The 21,734-nt window shown below is 38.2% G+C and overlaps 1 protein-coding gene across 1 annotated transcript in view; it reads right to left on the bottom strand.

The window, feature by feature from the left end:
- The window catches only part of BCAS4 (breast carcinoma amplified sequence 4), a 48,434-nt gene that overhangs the window by 17,819 nt on the left and 8,881 nt on the right, over nt 1-21,734 (bottom strand). The window contains 3 exon segments of the mRNA XM_085314056.1: nt 10,182-10,288; nt 10,291-10,321; nt 13,670-13,771. Coding sequence (XP_085170182.1) covers nt 10,182-10,288; nt 10,291-10,321; nt 13,670-13,771 — 240 coding nt within the window.

Here is a 21,734-nt window from a genome sequence, read left to right as displayed (position 1 = left end):
TGCTTCCCCACTTTGTGAAACATGCAATTTCTCAGCTCGGATTAGAAACCAACCATAAAATACAAACAACCATAAAATACAAACAAACCCAAACCCCTGACTTCTTATCCCTTTGAAAGTTAAAGATGCTCAACTTTTTACCCCAAAACCCTAGCCTATGACTTAGAGGATGCTAAGACATGAATTCAAAGTTTTGTTTTAGTTTTGGCCAAAATTGTATTTCGTTTGACGTACAGCGTATTTCTAGTAATATTCCTAAAAAGCACTCAAGTATTTCAGTGATGCAAGTGAAAAGAAATTTGCTGTGGAAGCGAGGTCACCAAGAAAGAAATATTTCTGAAGTTATCTGCCAAAAAGTTCTGATTAGCTGGTGCCAGCAAAAGAATTTATCAGAGCTGCTTTTTTGTCTTTTAAAGTTGTCATGTTTTAAATGGGTGCTTAAAAATAAAGTATCTAAAGAAACTACTTTGGTGCATGATATTTACCATTAGTAGGACACATCCGCTGAGCCGTAGCACGGCAATGGCTGTTGGTCTTGATCTAGAAGTGCAAATTCAACAAGTTTCCATAGAGAAGCTGTCAGGGAGAGAAGCAGATATGGTGATGGTCTGAGGCAGAATCCTATTCATTGGAAACTGGACAAAACTTTTCACAAAAGTCACTGCACAGGAATTGGGCATGAACGCTGGCTCCAGTATTTGCCTGACTGAAATAAAGTTAGTGCATGAAATCTGAAATTGTGTCTGCTGGCTAAAGATCCATTTCATCCATCTTCCATTACTAGTTCCAGAAGTATTTTACCTTCCTAGAACTATAGCATAGTTTAACTTCTTTGGATGTCTCCTAAGTATACTCCCAATATTACCTAACATGATTAGCATTTGGCAAAACGTTATTAACTGCAAAGTCCTATCCCTGATGAATGGATATATTAAAAAAAAAAAAAAAAAAAAAAGCCACAAACCCCGCTGTGGTCAAAGTGAACCAAAGTGAACAAATGTCAGTCTAYGCTACACTCTACAAGAAAAGGACAGGAACAGGATATTATTCATGCCACAAATACTCAAATACAAGGCATTCTCTACAGTGCAAAAAAACCTATCTGGACCCAGATCACTCCTACTTAAACTCGCACCTTCTTACTTCCAGCTAGATCAATCTTTCTGCTCCACAAAGGAGCAGCACAGGTGTTTCTTGAATTCAGTTAGCATTTCCAACACTTCAATCATTCTTACTTTAATGAAATCCACGTGTTTAAGTACTACTGTCCTCAATTCTCTCTTTATTGCCCCTTTCCTGAGATTTGTATTCATTTTCTGAGTAACCTTCTCTGTACTTCTCTGTGTAAAAAGAAATTGCACAGAGTTTATTAATTTCTTTCATAATTTTGAAGACTACTATGAAATTGATTATTTTACTTGGGACAGTTTTGATGGCAGAAAAGAAGATATGCATGTCTCCTATTACAACATTCAAATTCCTATTTTCAGAAGTATATCGGACCATGACTACCCCTTGTGCAACTACCCACCTAACAGCTACTTGAAGAATGATTTTACCAGGCTGCATATGTTAAATTGGAACGCTCAAAGTAAGGACTGCTTACATTAGGACAGCTGCAATGATTTTCAACCCCAGTTGAGTTTCCTGCTTCTTTTTCTAGCATCCCTCCCCACTGGAGGAGGGACTGTTAAACTGCCTCAGTTAATAGCCCAGCATATTAAAGAAAATTAAACTTGGTTTCRCTTTACTTCAACATACCAATAACCAATTACTCAAGAGCTGTTTTAAGATCCAGCCAAGCTGTAATCTTCATGAGAGGAGTTTGGTACCCATTTCAGCTATGGAATTTCTAGTTATGCCTATTTCTCATTACTGTCCTATAATACCAGTATTTATTCTACATTTATGTATGTTCCCAGATGAGYACAACTCTTTAAAAAAGAGGTCCTCAAAAAATACAAGTTAAGGAAGCATGAACAAACACAAAGACAAGAGCAGACACTCAGGTAAATGAGTCAGAGTAGATAATTAATATCTGAAAGACAACTTCTTATGCAATAGTCTCACAGATGGAAAAGCCAGTGGCACTGAATGTAAATTGATAAAATACTTTTAAAAGGCATTGGGTGCCCAAGTCAGAGCATCTAAGTGGCAGCACTAGGAGATGGAGGAAACAGTGGAGGGAGGGGGAAAGTTAACTGGACATCTGTGTGAAGCTGGGGGAGGGCAGACAGGAAGGTAGTAATAAACTCCATAACCAGATCACACTGCAAGGCTAAAGTAAGATTCCAACTTTACTAGGAGCAAGGAAGTAGAATCCACATTTTTCAGAGTATGCCTGTGTAAGAATTAAAACATTTTCTAATTGGTGTTGCTTACCCCAGACAATTTGGAGAACAGGCAATTCAGTAACCACTGGCTTTTTTTTGGGGGGGGGGGGTATTTTTTGTTGCTCGTTTAAGAATGATTTGCAAATTCGATATTAAGGTGTGCTCCTCTGGTGGAAAAGGGGAAAGGTAACATTTATCACACAGTTTCCCAGTAGTAAGTCTCTACGTTAAATTTGTTAAAAGGGATAAAAGAACAAATTTCTCCAATATCTGACTATACCTTTACCCTGTAACTTGTACACAAATTACCACAACTACTTCAGGGAAAGCTAGGATTCGGATCGATTTCACAAACAACGGCACTTTGTGGACAACTTTGCTTATGTGTAGATAGGTTTCACACATTTATGGCTAACTCAAAAATATTTATGCAGGATCAAGATCTTTTCTTCCCAGACACCCTTCACAGTTCAACCATCTTACTCTAAAAATGCACTTCCTGAAATGTCATAAGAATAACCTGATTTACAGTGAAGGTTGCTCCTGTTTGACTTTAGGATAATTTAAAGATCCACAAGTTACAACATCTTTTGTATTGTAAAATCCAAGTCAGATTAGAAACTCCTTTCCAACATTACCTCTTGCCAGCTTCATCCAAASTTAGTATCAAAATTACTCTATGTGGAGTATTTGGAGTGAAGATTTTTCTATTTAAACTTTTTACTTGCTTATGGTATCTTCTTGGGTCTTGTATAAGTTTATCCAGTTATAAAATGTTTGTACACTCACTTGTTTTCAGAAAAGTTGTGTATTAACCTTAATCCTTTAAAACAGGACTTCAGGCAGAAAGCGCAATATATTGTATAATGATAATTCAGCAAAGAAGTCTCATGGAGAGAAAATCTTTTRGGGTATCTTTATTCATGGTACAACCCTGAAAGAGTAATTTTATTTCTGTATGCCTCAAATTCCCATCAGTAAAATGATGCATGTGTTTCATTTTGCCTATCATTCATTTGCCTGGCGAGTTTACACAGAAAGCTGTTTGAGCCTGGAACTACTGTCAATCATGTGCTTGAAGATTATCACCCTGATCTTAGTCAATCCATCTAGACCCTGCTACGAATTTTTTTAGTAGTAAAATGTCTAGAAATAGAAAATTAGTTTAAAGGTCAAATTTTTGTGCAGAATTAAGAATATGCATAAAATAAACACAGAAAATTTTGCTTTTGTCAGAGACCACAATTTATGCAGACATTCCTCTGATGAGACACTATTACAAAAGTATACATTATGTGGTTATAGAAATAAGCGGAGGAGCACACCATGCTGTGGAGACGATAATCCACAGAAATATGGTAAAAAAAAAAAAAAAAAAAATCCTAACAAGTTCACCCAGCCAGAGCTAACAAGAACATAATCTCTCAGTGCACTACAATCCATCTGAAATGTTTAACCCCAACATTATGTAACCTGCAGTAAGTTCCTGCATCTCAGTTTGAGTTTAAAATTTAGCCAGTAGAACATAAATTGAGAAAGGAAACATAACCCAGGAAATCCAGAAACAGGAAGAACAGGCATCTTTCTTTTTGGTAAAAGAGAAGAGTTTAAGTATTTGGGGAAAACATGTGTGGTTAATTCCTCTTACCACCAGAGGTATGATACACCTCCAACAAAGAAACTAGGATGCAGTGAGAAAAATCTGCTAAAAACCTGACTCAACAATACCTTTCACAACATGCTGCTCTGCTGGCCCTAGGGCACTCATGCTAGAGACACAGCAGCCAAATTTTAGCTTGTTTGTTTTATTAGTTTGGGGATTTTTTAAGAATCTAGGGCAGCACAGCAAAGGTTTATGAATACAGGACTGAACCACTGGAATCATGAACCATACAAGTATTTCACATGTGTTGTTTTGCAATGACGAGTGCACACAGSCCGTTTAACAACGGATATAACAGCATGGAGCCATGTGTGAAAGATACACATGCAAGTACCTAGACAAACAGAAAATCAGATACAACTCAAACTCAAAATATCTTTATTGCCCCAGAAGACAGGCCAGTGCAGTGCTGAAATTTGTAACATGCAAATGCTTCAATCAATAGTTCAAAGCAGTAACTACTGCTTGCTGCATTCCTTACAGCAGCCAAAGGGACCAGAAAACAAGAGGGTGAAGAGACATTTACCTTTACTTTCACCAAGCTAATCCTTTTTTTGCAGCTAATTCACTTTATCTCTGCACAGAGCAATGTTATACAAAACATTTCTAAAGTAAGATTTTTTCCTGCCTTTCAAGACCAAGCATCAAAGCCTAGTAAACCATGTACTGCAGAATATATTTAAAGCTCAACAATACTAACCAACAGAGTCACTGAAACTGAACTCTGTAGGAGGAGCTCTTTATGTGCAGAGGTTGGGTTTCTACTTTCTGGCACAGATCATAGTAGCTTGCAGAAAGGCAGTATTTTACAAGTCCTTACGAACCTTTCCTCGGTGAGGTGCAATTATAGTSTAAAAGCAACCTCTATGATAGAAAGGAGAGAAGAGCACTTATGTAGGCAGCTTTCTGACAAAACAAGTTTTTCCTAATGGTTTCTCTTTATGCATTTTATTTCAGTATTGGAATTTTACAACAGAAATTGGCTCAGTCCCTTTCAAAACATAAAGAGCTTAGTCTTTCCAATGGGGAGTCAGAATCCAATCTTAGCATCGATTAAAAAAATAACTTGAATTGTTGTTTTAACTTTTTTAAACTTTTTTGTTGCATATGAACTAGAGGAACATTTTTGCTATCATGTCAGCATAATGGCTCACTTAAAAGCTGACGTCCCCTAAGTGGCACCTGTTTAATTCAAGAGATGCTTCGCACTGGAGTGCATACTGCAGTTTCCTCCCTCCACCACTACACAAGTCCTTATTTACACACTACTATGCTGTGCTGCTTTGGACAGTCTAACAATGACATTTCCAGTGCAGACTTCTCACACCTGATGTAAGCAAATTGAAAGAAAACCAAATCTACTAGGAATAAGCCAACTCTACTTTGACTTTCATTCACTTACACTGTGCATTGCTATTGTCAGCACTGCTGTGCCTGCTGGTCCTATCCACTCAAACACTCCACTTCTCCCTCAGCCCTCCCTAACGTTCTCAAAGCACAGATGTGTGCAAGCATGTATTTCTCTTCCTTTGTGCTGTGTTCAGGCCCCAAGCACTCCACCATCTCCAGCTCCCTCAAACCACTAGCAGTGTTTGCTGTTCCAGGACACAGTTGCAGTCTCTCTCAAGCTCTTCTGCCACACACCAGATGGCAAGCTGGAAAGCAGCTCTGTTTTCACTGCTGAAAACAGCACAGGTTCCCTCAGAGGAGGAGGGAAAGAGAACAGAAAGGTAGTTGAAATACTGACTTCTGGGTCAACTGCATCCCCTCAGTTTAGTCTTCCCATTTTCACGTGTTATCTCTCTGAACACAGAACCAGTATGATCCTCTGGGGCTCCCAACCAGCTCATGGCTAAGTCCAAATCACAACAGATCTGAGAGAGCTTCAAGCATAACTGCAGATTAAAAAAAAAAAAAAAAAAAAAAGAACAGAGAAGCTGACTCAGGTTCTTTGCTACTAAATCCATGTATTTAGGTACACGTCAGATTTTTTTTAACTTCTACTAAGATTAAAAAATGTCTGGTAGTATATAGCACTTGAAAATTAATGAGCTCTTAAATATGAACATAGTCCGCCCCCAGTTTTGAAACTCTCTGCTCTATTTTCTCATCTCTCATCCTTCCCATCTGGTACATTTTASAAATAATTTAACAAATATTTATTTTCTTCCTAGGTTGTCTCAAAAATCTCATCACATTTTGGAAACATCAAATATCTTGTGAGGTAAATTGGTACTCAAGCAAGTAATATYATCTTGTGAGGTAAATTAGTACTCAAGCAAGTAGTGTGACACGTATGAGATCACRTATTGTCAGTGGCAAAGGCAGTAACAGAAATCCCAATATGTGCTTCTTTGGGGCTCTTCAAGAAATAAAATCGGTAATATTTGGCAACTAGTGAAGCTAAAACATGTGTCAAGTTACATCTGAAAGATGATCTGCAAAAGTTAAAGCATGAGAAGTCTCAATATAAGACAGATTTCTTATTCCAATGCTTTATTAGTATTTTTCTAAATTTATTTRTGAGAATTCAAATGCAGCTAGCTGTCYTATGCATTAAGCAAAATCTCTTTGYCAAACTCTGACATCACGCCTTAGTCCTTCTGAGCTTTCTTACCTCGSAAAAGAAACTACTGTCAATGAAGACTATGGCCAGAAGTCTAAGCCCACTGCCACACTTTGCACTAATAGCCACTTACAAGTACTTTAAAGTATAGGTATCTAGAAGAGACCTAGTCACTTAGTCATTATAACTCAGCAATAACTTTCACTAACTAGTGAGTTCACAAGAACTAATTATGTAACATAGAGAATGCTTCACATTCCACAATCAAGCTCCCAGTGCAGACAATTTCTCCATATCTACCTCAGCTATCAGGAAATCTTTAGCTAGCATCACGGTCAAAAGAACGGGACACAGGGGAAAAATGCTCAGATAACCAATTGCTGTTCTAGAGATAACATTACAGTATTAGTAGAAAGAATGGGATAAAAAAAAAGAACAAAACAAAACAAAAAAAAGSACATTATCTTCCAATATTTAGTAAGAAATTCTGAAAACCCATAAGATTATTGTTAATAATTCTGATCCTTCTAACAACTGAAATTAATAGACCTTTAATATTAAACTTGAAAGCAAAGAATAGAAAGGGAATTAATTCATGCTCCTCAAAAATGTGCACTCATTGCTTGGTAGTACAAGTCTGGCTAAACCCTCATTTCTTTTCAGACCTCCTCTAACATTCCTAAGACAAAGAATGAATTCTGATTACTCAGTTTTCTCCCACAGATCTGACACCTTTCCCAGTGTTTCTCTGCATCAGAAATCGCTACGAAACTACTTCCTGAATACCCAAAAAACACAGCCRAAGATAAAAACCACAAGCATTCCAGGATTTCGCTGTGCCTTGAAACACAATGGCAAAAAAATGAGAATGAAATTTTCCTCACATTTAAAATAGCRTGTGTGTTTAGAATTCGAAGAAAAAAAATAATCTCAGGTGAAATACATATATGTGCATAGACTCTTTTTCTGCTCAGAGGAGAATTATTAGGTTTTTATACTCAATCTGATAGTCCAGAAGGCTATGGAGAGAAGATGCACAAGTTGGATACTGTCACTTCAAAACAAGTTAAACTCACTTACAATATCCTGCCCAGAAACTATGGCCAGAATAGTCCTTCCTCATTTTCAAATAGCAAAAGATGACGAAGGGGCATCTCTGCAATCGTATGCTACTAGAAAAGAGAACGGACAGCTACAAAAAGACAGATTTKGAGACAATTCAGGAATGCAGACAGTTGGCAGAGATCTCAGCAGGTTTCAAGCAACAGTCAAACCAGAAGAATAGTAGGTGTAGGAACTCAAACTCCATTTATGTCCTTAAATAATCTAATCCTTTCCTGCATACTCCTATTAGAAGATAATCATTCCTTATCAATACATAGATCATAGTCATTCGGAGCCAGAATTTACAGTGAGAAGCAGAGTACAAGCTATTATCAGCTATACTGCATCTATCAGTCATCTATGCAATCCAACACTCCCTCTTTAATGGTCAGCAGTTGAAGGGATTGTGTAGGGAAAAGTTTAAAGGGAAAATATACAAAAGCTTTTTCCCAGCCTCCAAGTATTTGTGGCTGAAGGGCTGATATAATTTTAATATCTGCTGCTGAATTTTTCTTCCATGAATTTATCTAATTACTTTAAGAATCTGTAACATCCTGTGGTCATAAATTCCATGGGTTATCAGTGCAGAGTACCACCTTCCCTTCTGTGTTGTGAACYTGTCTCCTGATAATTTCATTGGACAACCTTGTTCTTGAATTAGGGAGTTCTTGAATGGGAGGGAGTGAATCATCATTGCCTATTTACCTGCTCCATATACAGAACGATTTCACAAAACTCCATCCTGTCCCATCTTCCCTCAGGCTAAATCTTTATCTGTTCAGAAATTCTTTTGAGGAAACTATTCCTTATCCGTGTCATCTTTGTAACCCCTCTCACTATGTTTTCTAGTTTTATTATATTTTGGGGGAAAGATGGGAGTGAGAGGACAAGATCAGTACCGCATACACCATGAAGCTACACTATTCCTTATTTATTTTTATCATTTGTTGACTAATATTATCATTTCAAGATGCCTGCAAACCTCAATACACAATTACATAATATTTTGAATTTTTCTTTGCAGTTATAAAGAAAAAAAAATAAAAATAAAGCACTGGACTGTATTTGAGCCCAACTCAAACCAGCTTCTGAGCAGACAGTAAGGCCTTCTCAACATTTTTGTTAGCATCCTAGTTACACAATATTATTTGTACAGGCAGACCAACTTTGCAAAACTTCCACCTGTTTATAACTTTGCTATATTTTCCAGACCGGGTATGCTGCAAGCTTAATGTGTTTGGAAAGTTTTAGGGAACAAAAAACAGCCTACTCAGATAACGAAGTTAAGGAAAAGTATGCGTTGTTCAGCTCTTTTGAAAAGCTCCAATGCCTTCACAAGCTACAGCAGAGATTTTAAATTGGCAGTAAACGGCCATCGTATCAAGGACATCTTTTGTCAGTCCTATGAAAACATTACCAAATTTGGCCAAGTTATAACTCTTTACTCAGCAGATATCAACTGTGGCTTTCTAAAGATTTGCTAGAATTTGACAGTTAAATTATCCAAAGGCCAAATCACTATGTGCTATCTCCTCTCAGCACCTCTGTTAACCAGACTGTATTTTCATTATTCTCTCTGAGAATTAAGGTTTTGTCCTGGATTCTGCAGAAACCAAATGGGATTTTTCCTACAACTGAAGCTGCCAGATGTTGCTATGGCATCAGACAAATGTCCCCACATAATAATTGGTATCTGTGTATTGTTGTCCATCCAGTATTATGCCTACTGGCATGGAAGCCCATTGGAGGAAAACACAGAGAGAAACAATGGCTGAAATGCAGAAGGGACACAAAAGAGTAGGGAAATAGTTCAGACTAAAACAARGAACTTGACAAAGATATGCTAAAAWTAAGAACACAGTAAGTATCAGATCAAGATGAACAGGGAGGAATGGAAAGGATAAGCTCATAAAAGGCTAATTGGAGATTGGGACAAAGAGCTGGAAGAAATGACAGAGAAAGACTTGGAAGCTTAGAAAAGGATAATAGAGTGGAAAGGTAAGTGGCATATAGACACACTTGGAAGAGAACAAAGACAGAAGGGACAAAGAGTATGTAAGCTTCCTCCAGAGCCCACATTATAGCTGACTCATAACACTCTTCTCTCAGCAAATATCACTAGAATTCACTGACAAAGAGTGTGTGCCTCTTCCTCCTGTAGTGCTCATCCATGGACTACCCTATAATGTAATTTCAAAATAAATTGGCATAAAAACAAGAATAAATAGAAGGAACAATCTATGCTTTTGTCTCTCACTGTAAGATGATATAGTATAGCAAGCTTCCTATTTGCATACACACATACAGAGAAAATCTTTTCATTCACAGCAAAATGTAGAGATCTTTGAAAATTACTACTGAAACGATTCAATGCCTATGCAGCATCTCTGAAAAGAGAGTAATGGACAAATGCCAAATAATTTCATTGAAAGACAACCTGTCAGGCTTCATTGTTACATAAGCAGTATTTAATATCACTTTCCTATGTGCTATAATCAACTTTCAAGATACTCACATTTTTAAAAGAAGGGACAGTCGTACATTGAAACAATTTTCAAAGAGTATTAAGAAAAGTGCCATGAGTCTTCTCTGCTTCAAGAGCAAGCTTTTGCTCTTCTAGGGTGGAACATGGTGTGCAACCATCTTCACAAATGCCTGTGGAGAGAGGGAAAAGCATCTAGAGAAAATTATTAGCATCTGCATTGGGTTTCAACATTAACCTAGTTATAGATGAGAAGTCAAAGAAAAGCCTTTGACAAGATTTTAGAGTATACTATTACTAATTTTAATATCCAAAGGGCATATATATAGAAGTAGACTACAGATGTTTCCAGTCATGCGAAGAACAATGACCTAAGGCTAACTTTTTTCTAAGGCCACTATTTGGCTCCCTCATAAGCACACAGAGTAAGCAAGCACTTACAAAGCATCTAGAAGTCTGGCAACTTTTCAACAGTGAAGTGAAGAGATCCTCAGAATCTCTATGGGCACAGCTAATACTAGTGGTAGAGATAAAGTGGCTGAAGTGGTAGAAGGGAGAAGAAAGTAGAGCAAAAGATAATAGTACGTGATTYTGACTAAAAAGGGGATGGGAATTATTGACTTAAAACATACATCTGTTCAGTTCCAGTAGAAATTCGAGTGATAAGGTAAAGCTATTTAGAAAGCATACAGTATTTCTTTGCTCAAATACAGAGTGATTTGTGAAGAATCAAAAAATCATAGAATGGTTGAGGTTGGAAGGAACCTCTGGAGAGCATCTAGTCCAACCCCCCTGCTCAAGCAAGGTCACTTAGAGCATGTTAGATAGAATTACATCCAGGTGRGTTATGAGTATCTCCAGAGAAGGAGACTCCACAACCTCTCTGTGCAACCTGTTCCAGTGATACAGGTTCCATATGCCTTGTTAATGACTAAGCTTTCCTTTCCCCCTAACTTCTCCTCCTGAGAAGCTTGAGCTTCTCATTCAGGGATGTTAGGGATGAGGACAGTGAGGCAGAACAGTGCCCAAAATGTATCAGCAGTTGCATCAAAATTAAAACCTAGCAGATTTTTTCCATATTTAWCCATTACATAACAGTCCCTCCCTTTTCAACTCTTGGGAGTCCCAGATAATTTCTTCCTTGAAAATCCTCATGCATAAGCTTTAAATTTAAAGTTGTAATTAAAGCATCAACTACTGCTCAAATTGCCAATTTAATCTTGTGCTTTCAGATTACTGCTATGTAATGTTAGGGAGATTTCTAACACGTAACACTATGGAGAAAACTGATTTCTAATCAATTCAACACATTAGCCTCTGATAAGCCAAGAAAGCATCTCAATGAAATCTTGCTCTACTTTCCAACAGCAATCTGTAGCCTAGTGTAAAGATTGTTTTTTTCTTCATGTTCCAAATCATTATGTCCCCATGGGCTGTATTAAGGGAATGAATTGAGAGGACAGGAAAGGTTGAAATGATAACAGAAACTGTTTATTTTCTCGTAACAAGGACCTTTTTTTTGGGGGGGGGGGCCACAAACAAGGAATAATCTCAGCAAAGTCAACAAGTGTCAAAATTACGCACATGTACTTACATACTCAGAATTAAGCATGGTGAAGTGCTTTGCTAAATAAGGTCTATATWGGTGAGAAAAGAAGTCCCATCCAAAAGTATATCCCTGTGTTAATAAACAGAACAATACCAGCTGTGTATTCAAGGGTGTTTCTGCTCATTTCACTGAAGACTTACTTTTTTGTTACTTTTTAAAAATATCCTCTGGTTAGCCCTGCTGGGCTAGCACAGCTGGAGGAGAAAGAGATAGCTTCTACTCTCAGTTTCTGTATCACCAGCAAATTTGTAAATTGTATAGTTATTGCATGATAGTCACTGAGAGCAGAATATTTGCTGTTGGTGACARTGCATTAGTTAGAAAGACTACAGCTTCAAAAGGCAAATTTGAGATATCTTTGGATTGTTTTATATTTACTCTGTGAAATTAAATAAAATCAGGGAACAAATCTAAAGTTACTGTCCACATGGAAAGGACTGGCATCAAAACCACCTCTCAGTTTTGAAAAGAACGTTCTCAAGCTAAAGAACAACATTTCATATATGTCAGACAATAAATAAAGCAAAAATCAGAAAGTCTTCAGTGTATAATACTAATGACAATTTTAAGATTATTTCAAATTAAATGCTGAAAACACRATAGCTAAATATTAAGCATCAGTTGAAAGGAAATTCTCTATTAGCAAAGAAACCTAAGAGTAAGGAGCTCTATTGCTTTCCACACTTTTGGCATAAGTAATCATACCAACTTAGAGTTTGAGTTTTATTTTTTCTGTTCAAAGACAAAAATAACTCCCCCAAACCGTATAAGCATGGAATTTTCAAAAACACCTGAAGGAGTAAACTACTACTAGAAAACAGCTGGTTTGGTACCTAATTTAATTAGACATTTTTCACAACCCCAGGTTAAGCCTACATTTAAGTATGCCCCTGATTGTCAAGTATGCTGAGAATCCACTAGCTATTTTTCAGACTGCAGTATTCAGTTATGAAAATCAGACAGGCCTTCAGATCAGGTTAATAGTTAGCTCACTTTTTGGCCAAAAACACCTTGCCTCAGCTTCCAAACTGAAGCTTCCTCCTGGTGCTGTACTTGGCCATAAAACATGAAGTGGTTACATAAACCTGTTATCAAATGCGAGTGTGAAAATGCAAACTATAAAAAGTGAATTGCACTCAAAGAAAACTTTCTGAGAGCTAAGTCAATTGCCCTGTCCCTCCCAGAGTAATAAACCTCACCAGAGGATGCTACGTGGTACAGCAGCAGAGCTTGAAGCTTAAAAACTGCCTATCTAGAATTAACGCCACAAATATTTAGCTTCTTCCACTTCTGAGTCAGCTAAAAGTGATTTAAAGCATTATACAATTTATCTTGTCATGTTTTAATTACATTCTTCCCAGAGGCAAACTTGCCCTCAGTTGATACTAATTTTAATATACTGCTTATTAAATATAGTGAGGGCATCATCTTAGTGAGCTGCACTGGCTTTCCTCATTCAGGATATAGTAAACACCAAAACAAATGCTGAAGAGAGGAGTTCAGAGATCTCTCCACTACTAGGTAAGATTATTATCACTAACTTGAAGCAGATATGTCCTACACTGTATGCAAGACTTCAATTTTTAAACTTATTAAAGGTTTTACAAGTATTTCTTCAAGTCACAAAACATAACAATATTATTAACATTATTAACAAAATTAAAACTACTAGGAATGCTTTTAATCTAGCACTAGAAATTGTAGAATCCACAGCAGTTAATTATTCAATAACRTTCTAAAAGCATAAGCAGTTACATGTGCTAAACTATGGGTAAACATTACATTGATCTAAAAACAAACATAAAATTTAAAACAATAGAGAGGTATAAACATCTGAGTATTCCATACATAGACAGTTAAGCGTAATAAAAATAAAAAGAAGAATGTAGATCTTGTAATGTAATTAACAAACCTCTAATTTATCAACTTTGGCATAGATGTGGTTCATCTCCATCGCCTTGTCTTTAATTAGCGGAACAGTCTCATCCAGGATCTGGGATGCATCACTTCTAATCTGCATGATCGAAGGAAAAAAAAAAAGAGATAAAGAAAAAAGCATCTCACATGARGATGAATCTTGATGATAAACACTTCACATTTTATTTCACACGAACATTTCAAAGCACTTGTATTCAGAAAAGATAYCACAGAGGCCCTTCTCTAAGTCTGCTATATATTAGAGACTGGGAAATTAACTTCCTCAAATAATCCATGAGASACAACAAAACAACTAATAGTAGTTGGCAGGGTCCCCACATCAAAACCGTAACCAGCCCCCTCCTCCTCCTTTCCAAATTTAACTACTGCGCTTTAGTCATTCCCATACCACCTTTCCCAAGAGAGAGTATCATGTATACATGATGGACTTAAAAAAGCCTCTCTTCCAACATCCATGCTTTTATTTTATTGGAAAACAGCTGAAATGGTACTACCGATCAATCAGTTTTTAAAAAGGATTTGAGTTAGCCTATGGCAAATACTCCTACTTCAAGGGTGACAGGAATATCACTTATCTATGAACAGGTACTATAAGACTATTTACATCTAATACAATTCAATTTGCAATGTCAACTGGCACTAAAACCGAAATTAAAAAAAGAGCTGTCCTGGATCAGATCTTTGAGTACATCACTTTACGTATCTTGCCCTTAACAGGGGCTCAGGACTAGAGTTCTCAGGAGAACACAAATCTTTACCCAAACCTACAGCATAAGCACTTAGAGAATGTTTCTCCCTCGCTCCTCTCAGTTTCCACAATAGCAAGTATCCTACAGCAGTTAAAATGGGATTTATTTTTGATATCCATGTGAGAGCCTGAACCTTATCTGAAATCCTGCTCAGTGTGCTGCTAGCAAGAGTCACCCCATTTCCTGAACGAACTACAAGTGCTTACTTAGGCAGCAATAAGATGTACTTCCAATCACAGGACTATGTCTAATGGAACGCACCAAACAAAAACGATGGGTAAGATGAGCTGGGAAATGCTCTTCTGCTCCTGACTCAAGGTAGATGTTTCAAAACACTTTACACCAAATCTCATTCACTGCTCCTGCAGTTCTGCTGCTCCTCCCTCTGCCTCTGTGTGTTTCCACTCTTGCTTTGCACTGGTGCCCATCAGACTTTTGAAGACAGGCAGTTCTGGCAGATGAATGGATAGAAGATTCCCTTTGTCTTGCTGGCTTAGTTTCCTGTTGATTAAATTCCCTGATMAAGCTGACCAGAGGATCAGTCAAATGACAGGGCCACAGGAAGAAACGGGAAGCCTACAGAGCCAAGAAGAGAAGCAGGACCACAGACAGCTGTGCCAACCTAGCCAGGCTTACACTGCGGTGGAAGGGTACCACAAGCTACAATGTACAAAAGCTGCTGGTCAGAACACAGCCAACCRCCCATTGTCCCCAGCAATGGTGTGGGTGGAACAGACTTGGACAAAGGCAACAAACACAGGAATACTACAAAACAGATACAAATTAGGCTATGAAGAATATRTTGCATGTGTACCTCAAAGCATTTGCAAATGATCTCTGACAGAGAACAGCAGCCACTTTAGCTGCAAATGGGAAGAGCAGTGCCAGGAGCATGCGGCACGTGTTCTGTATGCTATGCATTGCTCAACTGTTCTGTAGACAGAGGTGCTTGAAGGAAGGTAATCAAGAGACAGATGCATTTTATAAAGCATTTTTGCATCCTTTTAACTTCATTTTGTTTTTTTTTTTTTTAAAAAAGAGAAAATATTTGTACTATTATTATGGTTAAGATGTCAGCTCAGCTGTCTTTGCTTAAGCAAAGTCATCAGCAACACAATACTGGCTAAGTAAGAACAGAAAAATGTGGCCAATAAAAAACAAAAACCCATAAAGATCGTGGCATAGGACTAAATGTGTTATCTTCAAATGAAACCAAACCAGCCCCACACTGTGCACTAACATAGGCTGTGGCTTGGAAAGAAAAGAAAAAAAAAAAAAAGAGAGAGAGAGAGAGAAAAATAAAAAAAGGGGGAGCCCTTTCAAAAAAGGAAACAGCAGAAACCTGTAATTAGCATTGCTCTGCTTYTGTCATCATCTTTCCTCACAAACTATTAACACTGGAAACAACAGCAGAATAGAAGCAGCGGAGAAATCAAAGAAGGAAAGGAACACAAGAAACAACCACCCAACAGCTGCTGAGAATCTGCTTCAAAACAAAGCAGTAAAGCTCTGCAAAAGACAATTCACAGATCAGCTTCAAGGAGGCTAAAACTAAGTTCAGAGGAAGAGTGTCTCCTAAGACAGAAAACGTAGCATTTCTATCAAGAGAAGACAGTTCACTTCAAGCCTTGGTTTCAAGATAAAAACAAAACCAAGAAACTATCCAGCAAGATACTCAAACACACACATCTAAGCAGTAAAACAGCCAACAGCTCATTGACAAGAGAAACAAAATACAGCTGAGCCCATTTCTATACTAGGTTTTTTTCCTCAGTTAGAATGCAGTATAGCAGCACTTGTTTTACTTCTTGACTACACCTTCTCTGCCTACAGTTTTAACAGACTTAAAGAAAAGAGGAACCACGATCCTTTTAATGCCCTCTTCAGGAGATATTTTTGTCCCAAGGACTGAGTCACAAGATACTCTTCCCTCAACATCATGGGGAAAAGTAAGAATCTGTAGCTAGAACAATGTGAATCTGCACTAATACTGCAGAGAGCCTTCTGGACATTTTGAGATTTAATTCAGAATCTCAAACCAAGTATGAATGCCTGCTATAAAAGCAATTTAATCCAAGGACCATGCTTTATAAGATCTAATACACACTTAGTTTACTGACGGATCTTACGACTTGCTTGTTGGGTTTTTTGTTTTCTTTTCTGTTCATTTAAAGAAGCTGTATTTTTATAAGCCTACTATGAATAAAGCTTTATACATATAAAATGACACACAGTAAGATTGCATGGTATTTTTATTACCAGAATGAGAACATATGGGTCAAGTGCTTTTACACTGCTCTAATTGTTCATTAACAGGATACCACAAATAATCTATTAAAATAGCAATAACTTTCTATTGTCAGCAAGCCAATAGTTYATCCTTCCTTCTGGTCTCTAGCACTAGACCCAGAGACATCTCCCCCAGCAGTGACACAACTGTATATGCAGACACACACTGTAGTCCTTACAATACACATTTTACATCCAAAGAAAAATGAGCACAGACTGTCGGGCAGGATCCTTGTAAATGAAGTCAGACTTGTATTTTTATTTAACATTAGGAAATACAAAATGAATACAGAATAAAAGAGTCAGAGTAGCTAAATTCTACGGTTGTTCTGTTCAATTCTTTTGGCTCAGAGATAGGCAAAAAATCCCTCTGTCATAAAAGGTGCATGAAATACTCATTGGTGATCTGTCTGAGGTGAAGTTCATACTCTGATCAACCATGTCAGACTAAAATTCCAGCCTGTAATTTCCAAGGGTAACAAACTTGTTGCCTAATGTTGGTCTCCAAAAGGACTAGGGAAAAGCCACTCTTACATCTAAATGCTACATAGCTACTGTAAATATAAACACAATTTGGGACATAGCCAGAACAAGGGAGATGTTGTAAAGACCTAGTATAAAAACTATGAACACAACAAGGTCAAAGTAGACATGAAACAAATCTAAACCATCTTTCTTTAACGGTAAAAGCAAACAACCAATACAAGACACAGGAGAGGAGATTTTCCAGCAAGCAGTATGTGATGAAAGGAAATGATATGCAAATATGATTCAAGAAGAGTCATTCTGCAGCAGTCTGCAGAACCACAGCGACAGAGGAGTTCAAGAGGAGTCAGCACATGACAAAGGAAAATGATTCTCTTGGTATAGCAACCTCTCACAAGCCAGAGAAAGCAGAACTGCGCTGAAGCTCCACATTATAAACCTAGATTTATTTGCCTTTGTGTAATTCATTTTACTTTATCTTGCTGCAGATTTAGCTGAGTGCTCAAGCCCAAACACGAGAGCACAGCAGTGCTACAGAAAAAGCCTGTATTCTACTTAGTGGGTTTTGCTATGCTAACTGAAGAAGGAGGTGAGGAGGGAAAGTTTGAGCTTTGTCTTCTGACAATTCAAGACAGTAAGACTAAGCACAAGGAGGAAGCAGACCAATAGCAGAAAAATCAGAAGACAGCACAACTAGAGCACAAATGATGAACACACAACCCACAAACGGCATGTTGCATGTAGGACAGTGAGACCTGATCCTTGTATACACCACAACTTAACTTGTGCCAGTTAACACACAGATTCTGTTACTTTGTATTTTGTAAAAACTATTATTTTGTCAGAAAAAAAAAAGTGTAGTTGGAGTTGCAAGTCAAAGATACTATGCAAAATCTAGTTATTGCTGGGACTTGTTTGAAAGGATCTCTCTAAATTCTTTTTTGGTCACTGATCCCATATGTTAGCAGTAAGTAATATAAAAGAATCGCTAGTAAAACTAACCACTCAAAACTGAAGAGCTCAATGGTAAGAAAAGGGAAAACTGAGGTTGGTGTGTTCCTGGGGAGTTAGCAAACCCTAGCCACAGCAAACCAAGCAAAACCACCTCTTCCTCAGTGACGAAACCAAGTTTCACACCTAGGGCATTATGGAGGACGTTCCCAAACTGTAAGTCCATGAGACAAAGAAACAGTTAGCAGCTGTTTTGTGAAACCATATCAACCCAAAATTTGCAAGCATTCACATCATTTCCCTGGCACTAGTTCTGTGCAAAGGTTCAACGGCTTGAGAGCCATCAACATGTGGTCTTAYAAACCGGTGGGTACGCTGAACATACATATTTAATAGAAAGAAAAGTATCACACATGCAGATTTCTATATACCCACACATCATCTTCAAATATTAGAAGTGAAAGAAACTGGAGTAGTGTATTTCTACATGCAACTAAGCCAGGTGTGCATCTCTGAAGAGCTATCACTTTTAATCACACTATCAGATGTACCAGACATACCAAGGATTGTATCTAAAAAGGTATGCAACTACAACCCATACAAACAATACAAGAACAGCATGAACAAGAGTCTGGCTATTGTGAAATTCTTTGCCTTTGTGTTACTGGTTCAAATCATAGCTCAGTTAAAAAACATAATTTGATAATTAGACTTGAGTGGCTGTGAAGCCACTCTAAAGATATTAATTCACTGTGCAAAAATTAACACCCTAAGGAAGACATCACAAAAAGTTAAGTAATTGACACCATCATTCTCCTAACACAATCTGTTCTTTTTAAGTGCTCCTTCCACAACAAATGTGAGGCACAATGAAGTATATTTACTTTGTCACACTTACACACTATGCAAGCAAGTGTCCTTTTTAAGTGTTGTGCCTAATCAGGTATAACTTATATAATCTAACACTGGAAGCAGTGACTCGTCTTCCTAGCACTGCATTATCCAAATCTATGCATTGAGAGTACTTGCAAGTGAAAAGCAGCAGCACATTGAAAGGAGAAAACCCAAGTCCCTTTACGTGGCTACCTTACTGAATATCCGATTGAAGTAAGCAAGATTCCCCTTGCCTCTTGTTGGCATAGACAAAAGACCAATTTATTGCTAGGCGCAGAAACTGGAATCAATTCAAATGCTAGATTATATTTATCAGATTCCTAGATACCACTTGATGTGCTGCTGAAAGGAACCTCACAGTGCAGGTAATGCACGGAAAGGCAAAGAGAAAACACACTGACTGCAGTTCTTTGGTATTTACAGATAAGGTCAATAATCTGCATACTAGCTAATTATTCACAGCCCACGGGTTGTGGAAAAACGTTTTCACAGACAAAGCAAAAATAATATATTGAAACTAGATTAGCGTTTTTTGCAAAAAARGTTGGCAAGAGAGGAAGTCTCATGGGAGGTTTAAAAGCTCACTGGATCCATCTAAACAAGCTAACAATACTCTGTATGTTAGAGCCAACAATGTAAAGCACACATCTGACTGATGAGCAAAAGAATATAGTACACACAAATTCTTAACCAAAACTCTCAAACAGAAGAACTAAGTGAATGAACTTAATAGTAAACCAGACAGAATACAATCAGCAGAGAACAGCGACTGAGTCTAACCACTTGCTTCGAGCAAGCTGATGTCATACCACCGAAGCAATCCTCATCTTGCCAGAAAGAATTCACAAGACTTCYTAGCCCACGGAATCAATCTTTTGTATTCTACACTTTGCACAGGCTAGATGTGCCATATTAGAGAATCTAAAGCTGACAAATACAAGCCAAGGTGCATCAGAAAGTAGACTGTGTGCTCTGAGGTTCGCATGCTCCTTTACAGCTATTTTTGTCAAAAGCTGAATGGAAAAGAAATGCTTAAATAGCCACTAATAACTGAACCATTCTTTCAAGGCAGACATTTCTTTTTTCAGTTCCCTGCAAATCATGTGAGACTTTCACGAGCCAAGCTTTTGTTTCTTTCCATTCTCTGTCACTTCTTCTGGAAGTAATGATGCTTCTCTTCCATAAACAAGAAATGTAAACAACACACCAAAAAAGCTCCAGCAGAAGTCAGAAGAATGAGTAACTTGCTATACTGCTGACTGGCTTACCTAGAACAAGGATGGCCCCACTTTTCTTGAGCAGGATTCACATTTAAAGCCTAAGATCTGTCCCATAACCAAGCAGTAATAGTCATTAGTTAGCTGATGGTATTTTGCATAACTCTGTCAGAAGTATTACTGTGAGCTTTCAATAGATTCTTGCAAAGCACACCAGACTGCTTTGAGGCCACCTATGACTCATGAGGTCCATCCTTGTGAATAAGCACAGAATTCCTCCAAACCAGACTGGGACAAAAAGTGGAAACATGCTTAAAAGGCAATATTGCATTTGTTCTGTGAACAGAGGATAACATGTAGAAAGGCCAGCCCATCAACACCTTTCATTTGCACTAAAGTAGTAAAAATAGAACAAGGAAATTGCTTTTCAGATGCCTAAGTGAAATTCGCTGCATAATTTTGTTAGGTATTCCATTGCTTCATTTTACATGTCCCGCTCCATTTTTCTGTRCACTTCCTAAGAATCATCTTACAAAATAGCCCTTAGGCTATAAGTCACTGTGGAGATGCTGGCTGGCCACTTCTTGCTAGTAAAATATTCAGTACTTCCGCAGTACTTTAGTGATCGTTATAGTTTAGAATAACATGTACATTATACAAAATGCTTCTACAGAGAGGAGAAAAAAATGTAACTGCTAACAAAAGGAGAGATGGTCCRCACATCAGAGAAGGTCTCTAAGTAAACTTGGTCCAGGCTATCTGAACTCTCTCTGAACACTCTATGAAATGCTCAGGAAGAGTTAAATTGCAGTAATTTTAATGTAATTTTATTTTTTTCCAGTCTGAGAAGGAAAAATTGACTGCAAAAGCAACATACATTCTCACTTTTTACATGGACACCACAACCCCAACAGCCTTCAGACAGTGTATCCTCATGCAGAAAGCCTGGGGAGAGCAGAACCATAGCATCTCCTGCTCTACACGGCCTCTCTCAAACAACTACGCGCAGACAGTGACTAAGGTGAGTGTCAGTCACAATCTCATTATTAGCTTTGCTCCTCGCTCCTTTGGTCCGGCTGTATCAACTTCTCGCTTTTATCTGGGTCGCAGGCTCGTGGGGGCAGCGATGGCTTGCTGCCCTCGTACAGCACCTAGCACAGGAGGCCTTAGCTCCTAACCACGGGTGCYGCCGCGATGCTCAGGTAGGCTGACGGACGGTGTGAGCTCTGGCTCTGTCCACATCGCCCAGTCTGGCAGCACTGCCCCAAGGCGACCCGGCTGTCCCAGCGCCGGGGTCCTCTGCCCGTAAGGCTCCGCGGCACACTGCGGCTAAGGGACAGGACGGCGGCCAACGTTGTTCTGGAATGTACCGCTCGCATCCATCTCCGACGTGCTGCCGAGCAGCAAAGTGGCGGGCAGCGCACGCGCTGCGAGGGCAAAGGCAGGCAGGCGG

The sequence above is a fragment of the Rhea americana genome, unplaced genomic scaffold (assembly GCF_003343005.1).
Source record: "Rhea americana isolate MKP2758 unplaced genomic scaffold, rheAme1 scaffold_4, whole genome shotgun sequence".
In the NCBI taxonomy this organism is placed as follows: Eukaryota; Metazoa; Chordata; class Aves; order Rheiformes; family Rheidae; genus Rhea; species Rhea americana.
Note: the sequence above shows the minus strand (reverse complement) of the source record. Positions and strands in the feature narration are given on the sequence as shown.